The sequence below is a fragment of the Pseudopipra pipra genome, chromosome 17, assembly GCF_036250125.1.
Source record: "Pseudopipra pipra isolate bDixPip1 chromosome 17, bDixPip1.hap1, whole genome shotgun sequence".
NCBI lineage: Eukaryota > Metazoa > Chordata > Aves > Passeriformes > Pipridae > Pseudopipra > Pseudopipra pipra.
In genome coordinates this window covers 14,498,871-14,517,544 of record NC_087565.1, presented here as the reverse complement: position 1 = coordinate 14,517,544, position 18,674 = coordinate 14,498,871, and the positions used below count along the sequence as shown (strand labels likewise).

Here is an 18,674-nt window from a genome sequence, read left to right as displayed (position 1 = left end):
GATGAAAGAACACTTAGTGATTCGACATAAGGAAACAGTACAAACGAAGGCACTGCTTTTGGGGGTTTCACAGCAGTTAATGAGCAGGAGGCTCATGGCACAGTCATGTTAAGAATGTGCTGACAGAGACATCAGCAGGACTGCAGCAAAGCCAGACTACTGAATCGCACTTGCAGAGTGACAAAGTTTGCCAAACCAAAATCAAAATATGCTGCAGACCATCAAAAGCTGCATTCAGAAAGAAGGAAAAAGTATTTCAGGGAGGCTCAGTGCAATGGCTGTGGGTTTAGTGAAAGCAAACACAGAAAGGTTCTCTTGACTGTAAAGCTAAAAACCAGCATTCAGGACTATGAATGCTGAGAACTTGTTATTATTTAATAACTAACACGAAGATAGGAAAACATAACTGTAGCAGAAGGGAGTAATGGGGTCCAAAGACTTAGCAAAAAAAATTACATGGATGACAAGGGAAACTGTTGTACCACTCTCGGGATGAGGCCCTCCATCCCAGCTCAGAGCACTTCACCTTCACTGAGCTGGACAAACTCTGGAGAAAGCCACAGGGAATGACTTTTAACTGATCAGCTACAGGTTAGAAGAGAGGACAGGATCATGTCAGCTGAAGCTTAGAAATAAGAGATAAAGGTATGGAGCAAGGGGAAAGACAGCAGACAAAAAGATTACTGCAACATGCCAAAGGAATGTCTTCAGAGTAATAAAAATGTAGAAAATCCCACACAATTTGAAATTGCTTAATTTATTCCCATCACCACCACATTTGGGGGCATTTTCCTTCTCTACAAGTAACACAATAGAACTCCCTGTCACCTGGGCACAGCAGGCAGCTGATACCCAACTTCCCCACCCAGGGAAGCCTCTGGAGAGCCGATGCTCCCAGCTGAGTGCTGTGGAAATCACTTCCTACATCAACACCCAAAGGGGTAGCTGCCATCCTTACAAATGGAATTTTTGCTCACAACACATGCTACTAAAACTGGTTTCTATAGAGAGAAAGTTTTGCTGTATTATCTTCAGATTTTCAGGCACTTGCCTTTTCAGAGGAGCTTGGTAGATGTTTTCCCTGAGCACAGAGGAAAGCGAATGGTAAGTTCACACCTGCTATTTCTTTTCCATGTTTATAACCAAAATTAAAACTCCTCATCTGGCCTTCCATTAGCCATTACAACATTGAGCATAGACACTCAAGGTCAAGCATCAGTGTCTGCTTTAACTTTCAAAAATATCCCCTCAGTGCTCCAGTGAGGAAACCCCTCAGTTTTCACAGGGCTGAATGATCCAAGGGTCACACTGAGCACTAAGTCCACAGTAAAACACACAGTGTGGAGCTTCCAAGTCCACCAGAGATGTTCTTCCCCCCCCCACCCATTCTTTGTTTGACCTGACTCCTGCTGGGACAGGAATATTTGGCAGCAACACAGTACCTTGATTGAAGGTCTGCCATCCTGCAGCATCTCCTGCGGCGCCCTGGTAAGTGATTCCAGAAAGCCAGGAGTGCACAGAACTCTTCCCATTTCCCTCCAGTTAAAGCTGGCCTGGCTGCAGTTTCAAGCCACCAGATCTCCACACACAATTGCCTGTTAAACTGAGGAGACTTCCAGTCTCTATTTTCTGGTCTCCAAAGACATACTATGTGAAGATCAAATTATTTCTTCACTTGCTGTTAAAATAAACACATAGAGTCTCTCCAGGACACATATTCTCTGGTACATTATCTTCACAACTGATTGTTACCACGACCTTTCTGACAGTTTTCACTCTGTGCTTTGGATCACTTCTCACCTCACTAATTACTTATTTCTTTCAACTTATTTCTTCTGAAATCTTGTTTTTCCTGAGCTCACCAAGTGTTCCTGATCATCATTTAAGCTCTTGAACTATATTTCTTCCTTCATTTTCAAAAACCTCTTTCTTTCAAGATCTCAGTTGTGAAACAAAAAACATCTTGCTTAATTGGTCTTCTCAAACTATTTTATGTAAGGACAGCTTCCAAGCATTTCCAGTGCATCCAGAATCCATACAAGGAGATGCCTGGTGTAAGAAATACATACAGCATCAATAGTCACAGGTCATTACACATTTATAAAGGCATGATTTTTTGAGCTTGTAACACTACTTGGTGATGCAAGAACTACTCAAGGCAGTACTTCCTACGACCCTCCACTCACTATTTCCTCCCTGGGCTGGAACTACATTGGTATCAATAAAAGCAGGGAAGCCTGTACTGCACAGTGAGGGTGTGAGTGTGCAGTGCACCATGTGCCCCTCCATGTACCTTTACAGGGGCCAGGTGGGAGGAGGTAAAGGCTCTACCTGCAGTCTGAGGTGTAACTGAAACACTGGGACCAGATTGTGGTGCCTCATTGTAAGGAGCTTTAAGTGAGCAAGGCAGGAAGGACTTATTTACCTACCACACTGGCAAGCTCAAAGTGACAACTTCTACCCTCCCTTGAAGGGATCAAAGCCTACCCAGGTGAGCTGCAGGAAAACAGCAGCTCTCTCAAATGGATGCTTCTCCTTAAATGAAACCAAAGCTAAGAGCAACAAAATTAGAAAAACAGGTGTAAGCATAAGGCAAATGGAATCCCCGATGCACGTCTATGCAAATAAAGAAGTAATTTTAAGAGTGCTGAGAAATACAACTACAAACACAATAGCAGATCTGTGCAAAGCAAAGGCAGCTCACCTTTAAAGTCCAATCAGTTTGTAAGAGTAAACTCACACCTACTGAACAGTGCTTGTAAGCCTGTTTTCAGACATATGAAACAGAGCTTTAACTGGCTGCAAAGATTTGCCACCAGACTGTCACCAGCTCTTTGGAAGACAACTTGATTTAGCTAAATTCTGATCACTCTTTCTGGTCCCTTGTCCTTAGAGGCGCCAAAAGCCAGCAGAACAGGATTTTTATCTTCTAGCACATTAATCAGAATTTTGTTGAAAAAATTTTAAAAGGAGCTTAAGTTTTGACAAGAAATGCTGTACTGCCCTTTCAGAACACATTACCAACATACATTTTAAAACATACAATCATAAAAGGATTCCAGACTGTGTGTGCTGTTATGTCTGCAACTACTATGAATCTTGAATCATCTATCAACCAGTCACTGAAAAACACCCTTTAAAAAGAACACTTTTGTCCTTAAAAATTCCTGATATTCAAATGCTATAAAAATTACATTCTTCCTATAAATCATGCAGGGTAAAATTAGTACTACCAGGGTGCATTACTCACTAACAACCCTAACATATCACACTGAAGAAAATAAAGGTTATTAACGTTATTGTGTTTTGCAGTACTTTCCTACTTTCCTAGGAAGAGAATGAATTCTCATCAAGTGACTAGAATTAAAGCCTACAAATAAAAATGTTAGTATTGGGTTACAATATCGCACTTGTTCTACGTATCAGAAGTTACTGCTGACCTGAACTTCCATGCTGTATTTTGTGGGAATCTTGCATGCAATAAACACCCCATTTTCCACCTGCACCATCTACTCTGACTGCACTTCTTCCCTTCCCAAGCCCCAAAATCAGTTTAATACACAGGGCAGACTGAGTGCATAACAAGCATAACTGTCTGACATACAGTTATTCTATCTGGAGCCACGCATACCCGCTCCCTTCAGAATCACCCACAACAGGAGTTAACCCAGCTCTCAGCCTCCAACACCAGCTATTTTTAGGACAACATGCCCAGGCTCTGTAACACAACCACCCCTTCCACAAGGGCAGGAGCCATAGGAGATTTTCGGAGGCATTTTCAGATCCTGCCCAGAGGCCTCTCCACACCCCTCCCCAGTAGCTTGTGCAAGAGCAAGGCCTGCTGTGCCCCATCAGCTCTGCAGGGACTGCTCTGATCCCTGCTGTCCCCATCAGGCAGCTCCTCAGCACTGGAGGGACTGGTATGATCCCATGAGCAAGGCAGAGCACGAGGAGGGAAACACAGATCCACATTTAACTACAAAGCATTTATCCATGATAGAATCGACGTATTTTAAAACTCGTTTCAATAAACTGCTTGTTCATAACATTTTTAATGTTGGTTAAGTATGGAAATGTAGATTTTTGTACTTTGATTTCAAGTGACATTATTTACTCAAGAAGACCCAGTACAGTTTTTATTCCCCATCCTTACAAGTTCTCTCCAACAAAACAACTGCTTGTCACATCTGGATGTCCACCCAGGTGCATGTTTGGCATTTATAACTGTACACGAGATGGTTTTAATTAAATAAAACAAAATCCATGCTAAGAAGTGTGGAGTTGTACGTATCACCACCATGTTGAACTTCAGGTCAGAATTCAATGTGAGTGCATATTCCTAAATTAATCCAGCTTGCTCAAGTCTTGACAGAAGTGCCAGGAACAAGAGTGCACAAGCTCTATCAGAGTTTTTGGGTAGGTGTGAGCCCAGCTCTGCTCCCACAGCCTTCCTGCCTGTACCTCATGAAGCAGGCTCAGGAGAAGGCCACATCCCACACCCCCATTAGTGGGACTGACACCACACACACAGGGGTTACACATTCAGCTGGAATTCTCCCAAGTCTAAGCCCAAATTACAAATGCTCAGCAACAGCCGAAACAGTAAAAGACCATTTACACATCCAACCTGAGCAAAAGGAAAGAGGTGAGTTCCTTCCTGCACTGAGGGTGCAAAGGGAGAGGACATCCCACTTGTGCAGTTCCCCCAGAGGCAGTGGAAAAGGGCATGTGCAAGCAGCAGGGAATTTGAAATAACCAAACAGGAGGGAAGTTAGCACACAGACATTACTCCAGCAATGCTGAGCAACTGTAAATCTCTCCAAATGCTCTGTTCCATTTAAAATTCAGCTTTTTTGATAAAGCAGAAACTAGGAAATCTGTAGTTCAAGTTTTCCCACTTAGCTGTAGATCCAAGGATTAAAGTTATGAGAAATAATCACAGGACAGCATCACATTTTGACACAGTGTACTATCTGCATAGGAAATTTTAAGATGAAAAAGCAAGGTAGGAACACTCCCAGGTAAGAGAAAAGAGAATATATATATATTATTAAGACAGACACTGAAATGTTTGAACTGTTTCATAAATTTGCACTAAAGCCTCTAAATAGTCTAAACATAAGGATATAAAAACGAACAATCAGGATTCCCAAACAGTAACAGCAATGTTACCACATACCTGCAGCACGGAAAGGATAAAAACCTGATCTTTTAGGATGTTAGTCCAACTTAATCCAGAATTCCAAACACTGAGAACAAGCATTTGTTAACTTCATCACTCATGCTGAAATATTACACCCAGTCATTTAGAAATTATGATTTCCACTTTTAAGAAGATCACTGTCCATCGCCAAAGCACAAGATTAAAACCAAGTCCATAAGGAATAAAAATACAATTTTTCTACCAATGCTAACATTGCAAGAATGCACAGTTTTTGTTAGTAACACTTGTACAAGCACAAAACACCTGGCATCAGTTGCCTTAAGAAATGCACCAATATTAAATATGAAAAATCTGAACCTGTAGCAGCAGAAGGTTCTTGAGTTCTGACAGTAACAGAGGAACACTCAGTATCTTCTGCTTTTCCTTCCTGTAAACTGGCATCTGTACCGAGTGCTGCACTTTGCGATGTGTTTCCAGGTGATCCTTGTTCACTGAAACTTTGGTCAGGTTCAACAGGAATTTCTAACTGGGCTGGAATAAGAAAAGGATTTCCACTGAGTAAAATGCACACAAAATCATACTGCAGAACACTGGGGGGGTGTTCATCACATTACATGGAGAACGATACCCATCCACGCTCTGACTGCTCTTGCAGTCACACACAGCACAGCTCCTCGGAGCAACTCTCTATTTACAGCTCTCAGAAACACACAGGCTAAGTAATTGTTTACAGCCCAAAATAGGACAGGTCTCCTCAAACCACTATCAGAGCTCCCCCAAAAGGGCACAAAAGGGAGTGCTCTCTCCCCTAAGTCTAAGAATAAAACATCCCATTTGATGCTTTTTTTGTTCAACAGAATTCAACTGTAAGAACTGTAAGTTCAGCATTTCGGCTGTTACTTCTTCAATCTGAAAGTGTTGAAACTTTGTAATTACCTCATTTTCACAAGCATAACCTGCATTTCCTAAAAAAAAAAACAAAAAACAAAAACAAAACCAAAAAAACCCAACCACAAAAAATCCCAAACCAAACCAACAAACAAAAACCCAAACCAAAACAACCCCCAAACAAAAACAGACAACACACACACAAAAAACCAAGCCAAACAAAAAAACCCCAAAAAACAAACCAAACACCAAAAAACCCCAAATAGAATAAAAAAAACCCCAACAACAACAACAAAAAACCAAAACAAAAACCACAAACAAACAAAAAAACCACCCCCACAATCAAAGCAAACTATTTCTTTGGAGAGTTCCACAGGTTGAAAAATATTCTTCTGCAAGGCCAGTTATCAGTTATCCTCCACTGGAAAAGCTCCCGCCACCCAAGGGAAATGCCAGGGTTACTGATGGAGAGGGAATCAAAAGCAAAATGCAACCAGGACAGCAGAGAGAGAGAAACTTTCCATGAGTTTTCCCTGCACTGCTGATGCAATCAGGTTTTAATTGCAGATACAGAGCCTGCAGGTTAAGCGAGCGAAAATATAGAGCTTATAACAAGTAGATTATTACCTCACCACAGAAATCCAGAGTACACCAGGAAGCCACTTACCCTTCTCAGACTCGTTTTGGTTACATACTGCATCTTTCCAGGGCTGAATTTCTGCAGAAGTTGTGACAAGATCCGTATTTAAAATCTCATGGCTAATACTGGACGAGAGTCTTGAAGATCGCCTCCTGATCTGGTCTCTCTCAGCATTATCTGAAGAGTTCTTGAATTTTTCCTGAGCTGGAACAGACATATTTAATGGTACCATGCAGTTACAGGATTACTAAATAGCCCACAAGCAAACTTAAGTTCTCTGTGACAGTTTCAAAGTGTGTTTAAGGACTGAGGTTAACAGCAAAAGCTAAAAAGCCTGGATGATTAAGCCTCTGTAAAAGCTACAATTGTAACAGTTATAAATAAGAATAAAAATACAGCAAAAGCCTATCACAATGAGCTCTCAACTTTTTTCTTCTAGTAACAGAACTGAAGTACAAATACAACCAGTATCTGGTACAACACTGTTCTAAACAGCAGCTGTACCACAGACATAAGTAATAGCAGGAGTTAGATGAGAATTCAGATACACAAACAACTGTGACCCTAAGCTGAATAATGTACACACACTGAAATTTTAAGACTCTGTGGTCCTAAGGAAGGGAGAGAGCTTTCTTCAGATCTTCACCTCCTTGGTCCTGAGACTACTACAGAGAATATAATTTTCTTTCCTCATCACCACGCTCAAGCTCTTCAACCTCAACACACAACACACAAAGACAAAGCAGAAAGCTATTTGGCTGCAGTGACATGAATATTTATGTAGCAAAGTGCCTTTGCTAAACAACGTGGTAAATCCTGCATCTATTAACCAAGGAGTTTCTACAACTTTTAAGGCTTTTATAACCTTCTATATATTGGAGGCAATATAATCACTGCCTCCCCTACATCTGTGAACTTCTTTATCAAGGCTCACAGCTGATGCCTCCTTTATCCAAACCCAACTTCCAAGATTTAGGAGGGAATTCCAGCATGATGATGCCACATATGAATGGCCAATATAAGAAAAACAGGCGCTGAATTTCAGTCAATGCATCTATCAGAGTTCAAGGTCAATATTACACACTTTTCCCCCTCCCCCATCCCTTAAGCTTGAAGACCTTTATATACATAAATAGTGTGAGAATTGAGTACCAGAAAACACTCACACAGGTTTTTTTCAATCCTGGGACGCTTTGCTGGAACATCACCTCCTTTAGGTATTTTCCGACGTCTTAACTCCAAAGTTATGGGCTGCAGTGTCTGGGAACTTGGCTCTGTTTCGATAGAGAAGAAAAATTGACTGAAGCTTTGATAATGAATTGATATGAAGCTTCGAAACATTAACACAAATTCCAAAGCCTTACAACCTAAAATACTGGACCTCCATAAATACAGCTTCACCTGGTTTTCTGCCCACACAATAGCATTTAGTCCTACTGCAGGTATATAATACATAATACAGGCTTTATAATACATGAAAGTTACCTGCCTAAATGTAATCTCTGATGAAGCCACTGAGGCTCCAAACCTGACAAGTATGCTCTCAGCTATCCTGAACAAAGAGAAGCTTAAATTTTTTTAAAAAGTTTCTAGAGATGTAGGCTGTGAAAGAGCAAGACACTTCTTATTCCTGTAGGTAACTTTAGAAATGTTCTGACATATGGCCTAAACATTTAACCTTAGCTACATACCTGTTGGAGGTGTTATTGGTGGTCTGCCACGCTTTCGTTTAGTTTCTTTTGTGTTCTCCTGTGGACTCTTTACATTGTCATTCTCAGGCTTCTTCTCAATTTGTGTATCTACTGAATATTCCATATCATTCTCTGATATATTCTCTTTATCTTCTTTTCCATTCTTAGATATATTCTTTTCTGAGACCTTGCCTTTTTCCGAGATGACTATAAATTTTCCCTCTTTATCAGGTTGCTTAACTCGTTTCTCAGTCTTTAATGTCTTTTCATCTTCGTCTTTCTTTGCGTTACCTGCTGCTTTCCTCTGCTCTTTAAATTTCTCCCGGTTTTCAGGAGATGACGGAATTTCATTACCTCTTTCCTTAGGCTTAGCATCACCCACAATATTCTAGACAAAGAGAATGACATAAGAAAGTCAACTTATTGCAGTCTGAAGTCACCCCTCGCCTTTGTATTGAGCAGTCCTGCATCCCTGTCCCGTTTTTCAAAGGATAAAAGTACATGTTCTACTGCAATCCCCAGTTACAACTCAGAGCCACGTGAGCTGGTGAAATGCCAACAGGACAAAGCAAGAGCACAGTGCAACACATCCCTTCTGCACAATTCAGGGGCAGAAGAGACTTGCTGTTCCTTTGTTCTCGGGTGCAAGTTGAGTCCCTACCAGCTTGTGCAGTACTGTTTGAAGTCTACTTGGGACACTGCAGAAGGAGTGGGGAGTCTGGAGCACAGAAAAGGGCAAACAGCTCAATCACTTGGATGTGCAAACTGCTTTCCTTTCCAGAAGAGTCTCACTCAAAACAGACCTGCAGTTAGCTTGCTAAAAAACTGTTGCTAAAATTGCTAGGCAGAGTCATGTAAAGCAACTGCAATCACCAAAGTCATCAGGAACCATGTGATGTTAGAATTCACACATTTAAACTTAAATCCAAAATTTGGAATTTTTTTGTGATCTGTGTTCATTGTGAGAGGACATGAAAATCCTTAGGAGTCCCTGGCCAGCACGCTACTGATGCAACATTCAACTGCCACCTCATTTCCTCAGAGCTCTTATCAGGAAGAACACCCCGTACCAACACCTCCTTCATGTCCTTCCCTTTTGTGATGAGGCTTCCTATTAACATCACTGGGAATGGGGGAGGATGATATACACTGATTTTGTTTTTTTCCCCTTCCTTCTGGCTGTCCCAGATGAACATAAACCTTCTAGCTTTGCACCTGGATTAATAATTTCTATTTGATCATGTGCCAACACTGCCTTTAGTTCAACCACCTTCTCTCTTCCTGTTGCCTAATAACTTGAAGCATTAAGGAGTAACCATGCTCCTTTCCAGACACAGTTCTGCAGGGCACAGGAAGCTTCAGCTTGGAACCGGGGTCAGGGGATAGCAAAGGCTAAATACCTCAACACTTCTTTGGGGAAAGAAAGCGAGACAGCTGATTTGAGCTATAAAAAATTCAGAGAATACACTTAAAACTCACTATCTCCTTGTACTGCACTACATCTTGCTTCTTCCCACCCCAATCTTCCCGTCTATACGTGGCTTACATGAAGTTATACCTTTGAGGTATTTTCAGACCATAGCCCTAAGAAATAATATTGATGCAATAAAACGGTGAACATGCAATCTGCTTCACCCTCTATATTATTTCAACCATACTTGGAACAGACTTGATTAAAAACAAAAATAAATTACTGTTCAAAAGTGTGAAATCAAACTGCCATGTATTTCATGAAAACAACTAGGCAAATGGGAAGAAAGCCTTTCACCTTTTTTAGATGTCTGAGCATATCTCCTTTACCAGACATCACAATAATCTGTCTTCTGTAAATTCCTTAAGTGTCACAGCTATGGGAGAAGCTTCATTATTAAAAAAAAACAACCAACCAAAACCAACTCAAAAAACAACCCTCAGGCACTATGTTTCAGCACTTGTGCTGCTCACAGAACCAGCTGATTTGAATCAAGTCTGTGCTACTGGAACTCTCATAAGCCATCTTAGTCAAAATATTCTCAGGAAACTGAATCATGAATACAGTATGTCTGAATCACCTCCTGATGTCACTGATCTCTCAAAAGCTGCATGTCTTTGCAAAGGCACATTCCTACTGTTTCAGGTCATTAGCATTTTACTATCACTGCTCAGTATAGCCTGTTACACCCTCTACACTCTCATTAAAGAAATTCTGATCAGTTTACGTTGCTCCCTTCAGGAATCAGGTGGGTTTGGAGCCTCTTTTTTCCCTTAACAACTACTAAGATATGAGCCATGTGTGCCTTCGTAGCTCCAGCCTCTCCTCCTGAAGAACAGAGCGAGACACCTTCCCCTCCATGTCCAACACGCTGCGGTACCTGAATCTACGCTCACCTAACTCACGCTTGGATCCAAATCCTGAGCTCTCCAGCGGCTCAAGGATTTTTTTTTTTAAACTTTACTCCTGGTTGTGTAAACAGAGCTCACTAGGAAACTCTCACTTTATACTGCTTTATGCTAAAGGACAGAAAAAATGTTCTAGCATAACTTAAAGAGATTCTCTTAGACTGAGAAATCGGGTCAATGGTTAAAAGGAGAAAAAAACCCAACCCTTCAGCTCCTTTCAAAAACTTTCCAGAGCTATGCAGAAACATGAAACTCCCCGAAGGAGACAAAATATTTTGGCTTTCTTATGCAGAATCTTTCTTCAGATTGTTCAACTTCATCTATTCAATGCTAAATATGGTGGAAACATTTCTCATGGCAATGAAGATTATGCAGGTAGTTCCCTTGTGAGTATTAGTCAACCTTCAACTAGGCACCAAAATAACCATTTAAAAGCTACTAAGGGCACTTTGTGGCAAATCTGAAATAGTTTTCCCTCTCAGCCTAGCAGATACAGAAATCTAGAGACCTCCAAGGAATGGCACACTTCCTCACAACAGTGACAGATTCAAATTGTATTGCTGATAATTCACTCCTGGAATCTGTATTTAACACTTGTGCTGGGGAGACAGGGTCGATTCCTTTGCTCAAACAAGTTTCAGAAAACTAAAAGCAGAGGGCATGACAAAAACCCACAGGTTACAGCTGATGAAAGATCTAAAACTTTTAAACCCTCCCTGTAATGAAAATTATTCTGAAACGGGTACTTAGGAAGCTTTGACCAAGTTACTCAAGACTAGAACTTGTCAGCCTTTCCTACAGAGTGCTCACACATGAAAATCAATGTACAAAGCAGTATTTCTTCTTTCTCACAAGCAGGACAAATTTATTTTTTTTTATATAATGATTTACTACTACTTTCCATCATGAGCTGAAGGCTGAACCCACCACTGAGCAGGTGAAGGTTGGTAGAACAGCCAAACCACAGAACAAGGAATAGTTAAAAAAGCTTATTTTGTCAAACTTGTGAGGTGAAAGATTAATAGCCATGTTCCTTAAAAGCCTCAGGACAATTAAGTAGTTACTTTGGGAAAGAACAGTTTCTGCCCCCTCCACAGTTTTCATCCCTTTATTTTTAAGGCATACATAAACTAATCTCAATGACTTCTTTAGTTCAAGAGGTGCACTTAAAGAACCTGAACCCAAGAGCTTTGGAAATCACACCACAAAGAGTCATATAACCTCTTCATTTTAAGACACTTCATTTCAGACATACGTTGTTTTAGCAATAAGGGTGTTTCATTCATTTCATGTTTTATAATTTATCAAATCCAGCCACCTGAACTGTTCATCTTCGAATACACTAGCAGCACAAGCACAATACCTACCTGATCTTTGGAAAAAGCTTTGACATGAATGTTCTTGACTGTCTGAACTACACCATCATAAAACTTCACAGTGTAAGTACCTAAAATTTGAAAATAAAGCATGAGTTCAAAGATCAGAAGTTAAGAGAGCATTTCCTACCAGCTCCAATACTCCAGCTGAATACTTAGCTCTAGACAAAAGGTGCTTTATCTATGTCATTAGAACCCTCAACAGCAGAGCTCCCATCACAGGCCAAGTAAGGGAGACTCAGCAAAGCCACCCAAAGTAACTCTGGTCAGAATAAAGGTGAATGTCTAATCTTTAGAGAGTTGCTCCTTAGATGCACTTTACTCAAAAAATTCCAAAATTTTCTTGGTGGAATATTCTGATACATAATTACACAGCCTTTTTCTCCTTGATCTTACAATACAGCCAACCTAAAGTAAGCCCAGCACTAGAAAAAGTCCTTCATGGTTCCCTTCCACATCGCCTCTGGTTTTTAAAGGGCTTTTGCAGCTCTGACACTAGTTTTATTGCAGTTACATGCATCTCTTGACAACAAACTTAAGGAATAATTTTTCTCAAATATATACTTAAAAAAATTACTGCCTGAATATCCCAGCAGAAAGGTTTTATCTCACGGACAGGATAAGAGGCTGAAAAAGTTGATGGCAGACGAATACATAATTGAAAATACAATTTCCCACAGTTGTCTTCTGTCTGCTGTACTACCTTTCCACCTAAGCAAAGAGGTCCCAACACAATTAGAAATACATTACTAACAACCATCACAAAAACAGAAACAAGTCCTTACCATCTTTGTTTACAGAAGTAACTTTGGCCGGATAGAAGCGACAGTCAGACCAGCACGCCAACACCTGGTCATTGATGTGAAACCCCTGCAAGACAGGAGTCAAAAGTGTCTTCATCTGAGAATTACTGAAACATATAACGTCATTAAACCATTACAATTATCAGCCTTCCAATATTTAAAGGAAACCGCACATTAAACTGCTACATACTCAAACGTCCTGTAAGTTCTACTTACTGCACAACCTTCTTCCTCATGCAATCCTTCTTTTCTTAACTGTATTTTCTCTAAGGGACGCAAATAAGGACTGTCCCAGCAAAACCATTCATCATATCTATGGTTCCAGCGTTTGAAATGGATAAGTACTTTTCCCTCTTCATAATCAATTTCTTCAATGTGAGCTGGATACCTGGTCAAAGGTAGATTAAAATACTTTAATTAAGAGTAAGGTAAGCTGTGTCAGACACTTCATACAAATAGAGCTTGGTTTAGCTTCTCCAGTCTTATTATTAATTTGATGTGTCAATTGTATAAGCAATAAAGATGCTACAAAATGACTGAACAAAGCACAGAACAAACCCCAAAACTGAACAGCAAAGGCAAACGTTGGCTGCAGCAAAAGGAGACAACTAAGGAGTTCTTAGTCTGGGGTGGAAAAAGAAATGTAACTAGAGATCCAAAAGTCAGAAAAACATTCCCTACACCTAGATATTTCACATTTTACAAAACCAATAGCTTTAGCTCATTCTTATCAAGAATAACACCTGGGGGTCAATGCACTCACTTCTCCCAGATATCCATCAACAGGCATCATGAATCATCTTCCCAGTGCAACAGCAAAAGCCCAGCAGGCACGCTAAACCTAATCTAAGTTTTAAATTCTCAAAGTTAAATTTCATCTGCAAAGTCCTGGGATTTTAAATATAAATCTCTCATAAGTAGAGAAAACTGAGATGAGTCAAATTCAAATGTTTCTGATCAGGAAGACTTTGTAAACTCTGTATTTCTTTAAATTGCATTGGTAATTTGTAACTTCAACAAGTATTTCGGAATCACAGCATATTTCACTACCCCAACTGAAGGTAACATCCCAAGTACCAACGTTTTCCTCTCCACAATAACACCAGGAGGAAATTTCCACTTGCTGGTGTTTTCACTATTTTGAAAGAAAGGCAAGGCCTCAGTGAACTGTGAACAAGGGGCTGAAGACAAAACCCAAATCCACAAGTATTCTTTACCTGGTAAACCACACTTAAAACAAGTGGTAGAAAGAAGTGGCATCTCAAAAGGAGACTGATACTACACAATAAAGCCCAGACACTTCAGAATTAAGACTTAAATGCAACCCAGGCTACCATTTTACAACCCTACCTACACACAGGAAAAGCAAAGCTATCTACAACTGAAGTCCTCCAGCAGATGTGAGACACATCCAGTCATGATTTGTTCAGAAAGAGATACAAATAAGCCACACTAGACACTTACACCGCAACCACAGACTAAGGCCCCGCTTAACACTCAGTGCCACATGCCTCAAACCATGCCATTAGTTCATCCCAGTGTATTGCCAAAACACATGCAGCAAAGGCTGTGGAGGAGAGGAAGTCCAATGGAAGATACTCATGGCAGAGACATCTCTAACTCACTACCGGGTTCCTAGAAAAGAAGCAACTTCCTTCATGTGACAGTCAAGGTGTTTCATATTTAGGTGACCTCAAGCACTGCCCTGCACAAGTTCACGAGGGGGCAATAGTCAGAGTCACAAAGTAGTTCTACTAAACATAGGTTGTTTTTGAATATCACTAAGTACAGGTAATGACAAAAATCAGTATCCCATTCCCTACAATCTGAGTGCAGCAAAACCAGGTAGGAAATCTCAGGTCCTCTCAATAAGAGAGTAGCCATCGGGACTGCAGTGGGCCTGGGACTTGTCTAGCTCTCAAAGATGAAGAGGGAAGCTGATAGAAGTGACAGAGTACTGACTCAGTATCAAGATAACCCCTTTCATGCAAATAACTATCTCTGGTAAACACAATTCACTGTCTCCCACTGAGGAGAGACAAGCCCAAGTGACAAGAGCCAACTAAGTCCATGGTGCAAGACTGTTCCCCACTTCATATGCGGTAAAAAGGAGAACCTTGTCCTCCAGAACCATCATCCCAGAACCACACACCAGTGCCATCTGCACTTATCCCACCTCACCTTCTAAAGACTCCCTGATGGGAGTCCAGACCATCAAGAAAAACATACCTGACAGTGAGACCAAATTTCAGCTTGGCTGAGTTAGTAGTGTGGTTGAACTAGAGCTGCAAAGCCTCAACAAATCTTCTCTTTCTGAAGCAATGAACATCAACTAATGTCTGTTCAGTGCTCTTGACTGGAATAGTGACCTGCTAGAGCCTGTGCTAGATCTGTCCATGAACTCTGACAGCCCCCTCCCCAATACCACCTTCCTTTCAGATGACAGCACTGGCAGCTTCAAAACAAAGCAGAAAGGTTCAGAGGTTCCCAACAGCCCTGAGCACCACACACTGACAGTGCAAGCTGCCTTCTTCCCACAGCTGCACCCCTTCACAGCACTGAGCAAGCACACCGTGTCAGGAGGCACAAGTGTTCCCTCATCTCTACAGAAGAGTAACAGAGCACATCCATACACATCCTCCAAAAGACCTGTGAACATGTCAAGGGGTAGAGGTAACTTAAATTCAGGCTTGTTTATCAAAAACAACATACTCTGGGAGGACACACAGAGTGAAAGGCCAATAGCTGAAGCCTGGCTAAGGCCTAAAAGAGAGTACAAGCCATGTGTCCAGGGTGGCCCAATACATCCTCCCCCAAATCACAAAGGAAGCATTCAGCTGACTCAATGGGTATTCAAGGCAGCTAACTGATCCTGGGTAAGAAATCCCCAACTGGTACTGATTTGAATATTTATCTAAAACACTGTGAAAAACAAGCTGAAATCAGAGACAACTTCTTGCAATTTACTGGAGGGCAAAACAAGCAGTTTTCCAGTTCAATTTGAAAGGATTGGTGAGCTCTACCTTTCAAGGCCTTAGGAACTGGTTAAACAGTAAGGGAAAACCTTTTAAGATGCCCAAATTGCTGGCATTAGCTTTGTAAGAACCCAAGTGACAATCAAAAACTCAAAGAGCGTAACTCTCAAGAGATCACAGTCAACTATGACTGGCCACTTCAGACCACGGCTGTCAAAGCACAGCAAACAGTATGAAAACGCGTTTATGGCAGACACAAATGTAGAACTACCCTCTTCTGGGAAGAGGTAAACATCTGGAAATTCCCTGGACCAGTTTATCTCCATTCTTCTTTCCTACACACCAAAACAGAATTGCTATTAACTCCCACTCCCTTGGAGCTGGGAAGTGACAAGTTTAGTGCAGTCAAAGCAACGCAGAGAGGAAAGGAAGAACCAGTACTGAGAAGGACAACAGCCATGGGGGTTCATCATTTCAAGTACTGAGACCAATTCCTGACAGCATGAACAATTAAACTCATGGGACTGACAATCTAAATCTTAACAGGGTACACCACACTCTCACAATACTAATCTGGTTTCAACACTCAAGAGCCCTAACCAGAATCAAAAGTCTCTTCACATCCATTTTACTCAGACAACAGACAAAAACTTGGGAGGTGTCATTAGAATAAGGTAACACAAGAGATGCCATTATTTGCCTGGTACAGGCAACCAGTGCAGTTGTCTTCTTAGTAAGAGAGGATGCAGCCAGCCAGCACTGAAGAGTTTAAATGATCCCATGTCAAAGGTTTCAGGAAATCAATTCAGCCAGGACAGCGTGTTCATGTCCATCACTACAGCACCCCCCTCTGGGATCTGTCCATGCAGGACTGTCCTACTGGAGCAGTCCCACTCCTCCACCCTCTTAACTCCAGCACTATGTACTAGGAGACCTTTCAGCATGCACAGGGGCACCTCCATACGGCCAGAGCTCTCCTCCTTTAGCACCTCAAGGTCAACAGACACTGTCACAAGTCTTTCATGACAACTTTGATGCATCAACCCAAGCCCTAAGAACTAAGCCAAGCATCAAAAGTACTCACTGTACTCCCTGGAGTTTGAGTATAGGAGGTGACAGGCAACTGCACCAGGGAGTGAAGTGCACTTCCAATATGCTACAATTCCAAATACAGCACAGCAACCTCCAATATGAGCTCTACAGCCCCAATACTCACTTTGCACTCTGGCAAGGAGCAGACCCCGCACTGACTACTCTGCTGGCACACACGCAATCTGCTCTTCTTCAGTAGGGTTGGCATCACATCCAAACACCTCGAAGTCCTAGCAATTCAGGGCACAAGTCACTGCCACGAAAGGGAGGTACATGGGGCTCTGAAATGAAATACTTCCCAAAGCACCACTGCCATTTGAGCAGCAGTGGTGGCCCATGAACTGACGGATGTGTTTGGTACTGAGCACAGAAATCAAAGCCCTCTGACCAAACAGGAGAATTAAACCTCCAAAGGTCTAGCACTGGGGAAAGTAAGTGTCAGCAAAGTTCTGTAAGTTCTGTAACCACACCATGGGGTGGTTGTGGTCACACAGGGGCAGGTGAACACGGCAGGGGAAAGAGCAGTCTGCTGTCCTCTACAAATCCACACCAAGGAGTTGTGCCAGCCTGACACCACTGATATTTTTGCTCAGAGAAAATAAGCCCCCAGCTCTTACAAATTACAGTTCAGAAACCCTGGAAACAGAAATACACACAACCCAGGTTTCGAAGCTTAGCAAGCAAATGAAAGCTTTCACAACTGGAGAGTTCACAACTAAGCTGTAACATCAGAGCTGCAAAGCACTGTGTGTAAGACAAGCCATTTAAAATCAAATGTTTCCAAACCCCAAAGAATGTGGTTTGGTTTAGGACATTCAGCATATCCAAAATTCAAATTTAGGCCAAGGGTTATGTGGAAAGTACAGCAAGTTGTTGAATTCCCCCCAAAAGTTTTCCCATGCAAGAGCTGTGTACATCCATACTCAGACAGTGGCTGTGCAAACATGTCAGAAGGATAACAGTCACGGACACGAGTTATTAGCCTTCCTCAAACATCAGCTATACCAAACTGCATCTTTAATAAGCCTACTGCAGAGACAGGCTAAGAGATCTCTTTTTTATTGTAGGCCTGACTGCTTGTTTTTTGCTGTATAAACAAAATTCAAGAATACCAAAGATGCAGGCAGATTCAGATCAGTGCTTACCTATGCAACTCTGGGTTACACAGGTAAGCCAAATTAACATGTAATATGATTTAGTGTTCATACTCATGTTCTTTATGGAAGGAGCTACGTTTACTCATTTTCACAACGCCAATCCCCCTGTACCTGTAAAATAGAGAAATACTCTGCATGCAACCAGAATATTTTGGAACAAATTCCCTATGTCTAAGGCAGTGCTCCATCCTTCTGAGATGTCCACATGGTTTTCAACACTGGCTTTGCACACTTAGCCTATTGGCAGGTCCCAGAGCCTTAAGTACAGTCATGTCTCACACAGACTCCTCAATAAAGGTCAACTATAACTGATTTCTGGGAAGACAAGTTATCTACAGGAGCTAAAGCCAAATTATTTCTTGTAGGAGGTCTTTTGACTCTAACAATTTTCATTGCATGCCTCATTCACTGAGAATTATTAAATGACAAGTTTTGAGCTGACTACCAGAAATGGACAGTTACAAAGTTCAAAGTTAGCCCAAGTAGCTTTTAGGTCCTTTTCCATCTTC

At 41.4% G+C, this 18,674-nt stretch overlaps 1 protein-coding gene across 7 annotated transcripts in view; it reads right to left on the bottom strand.

The window, feature by feature from the left end:
* Positions 1–18,674, bottom strand: part of PHF20 (PHD finger protein 20) — a 67,770-nt gene that overhangs the window by 33,601 nt on the left and 15,495 nt on the right. For all 7 annotated transcript variants that reach the window (XM_064674366.1, XM_064674367.1, XM_064674368.1 and 4 more), the window contains 7 exons: positions 13,158–13,329; positions 12,924–13,008; positions 12,130–12,209; positions 8,384–8,771; positions 7,859–7,966; positions 6,720–6,896; positions 5,522–5,695 (listed from right to left, as the gene is read on the bottom strand). In XM_064674366.1, coding sequence (XP_064530436.1) covers positions 5,522–5,695; positions 6,720–6,896; positions 7,859–7,966; positions 8,384–8,771; positions 12,130–12,209; positions 12,924–13,008; positions 13,158–13,329 — 1,184 coding nt within the window. The remainder of the gene's footprint in view (positions 1–5,521; positions 5,696–6,719; positions 6,897–7,858; positions 7,967–8,383; positions 8,772–12,129; positions 12,210–12,923; positions 13,009–13,157; positions 13,330–18,674) is intronic.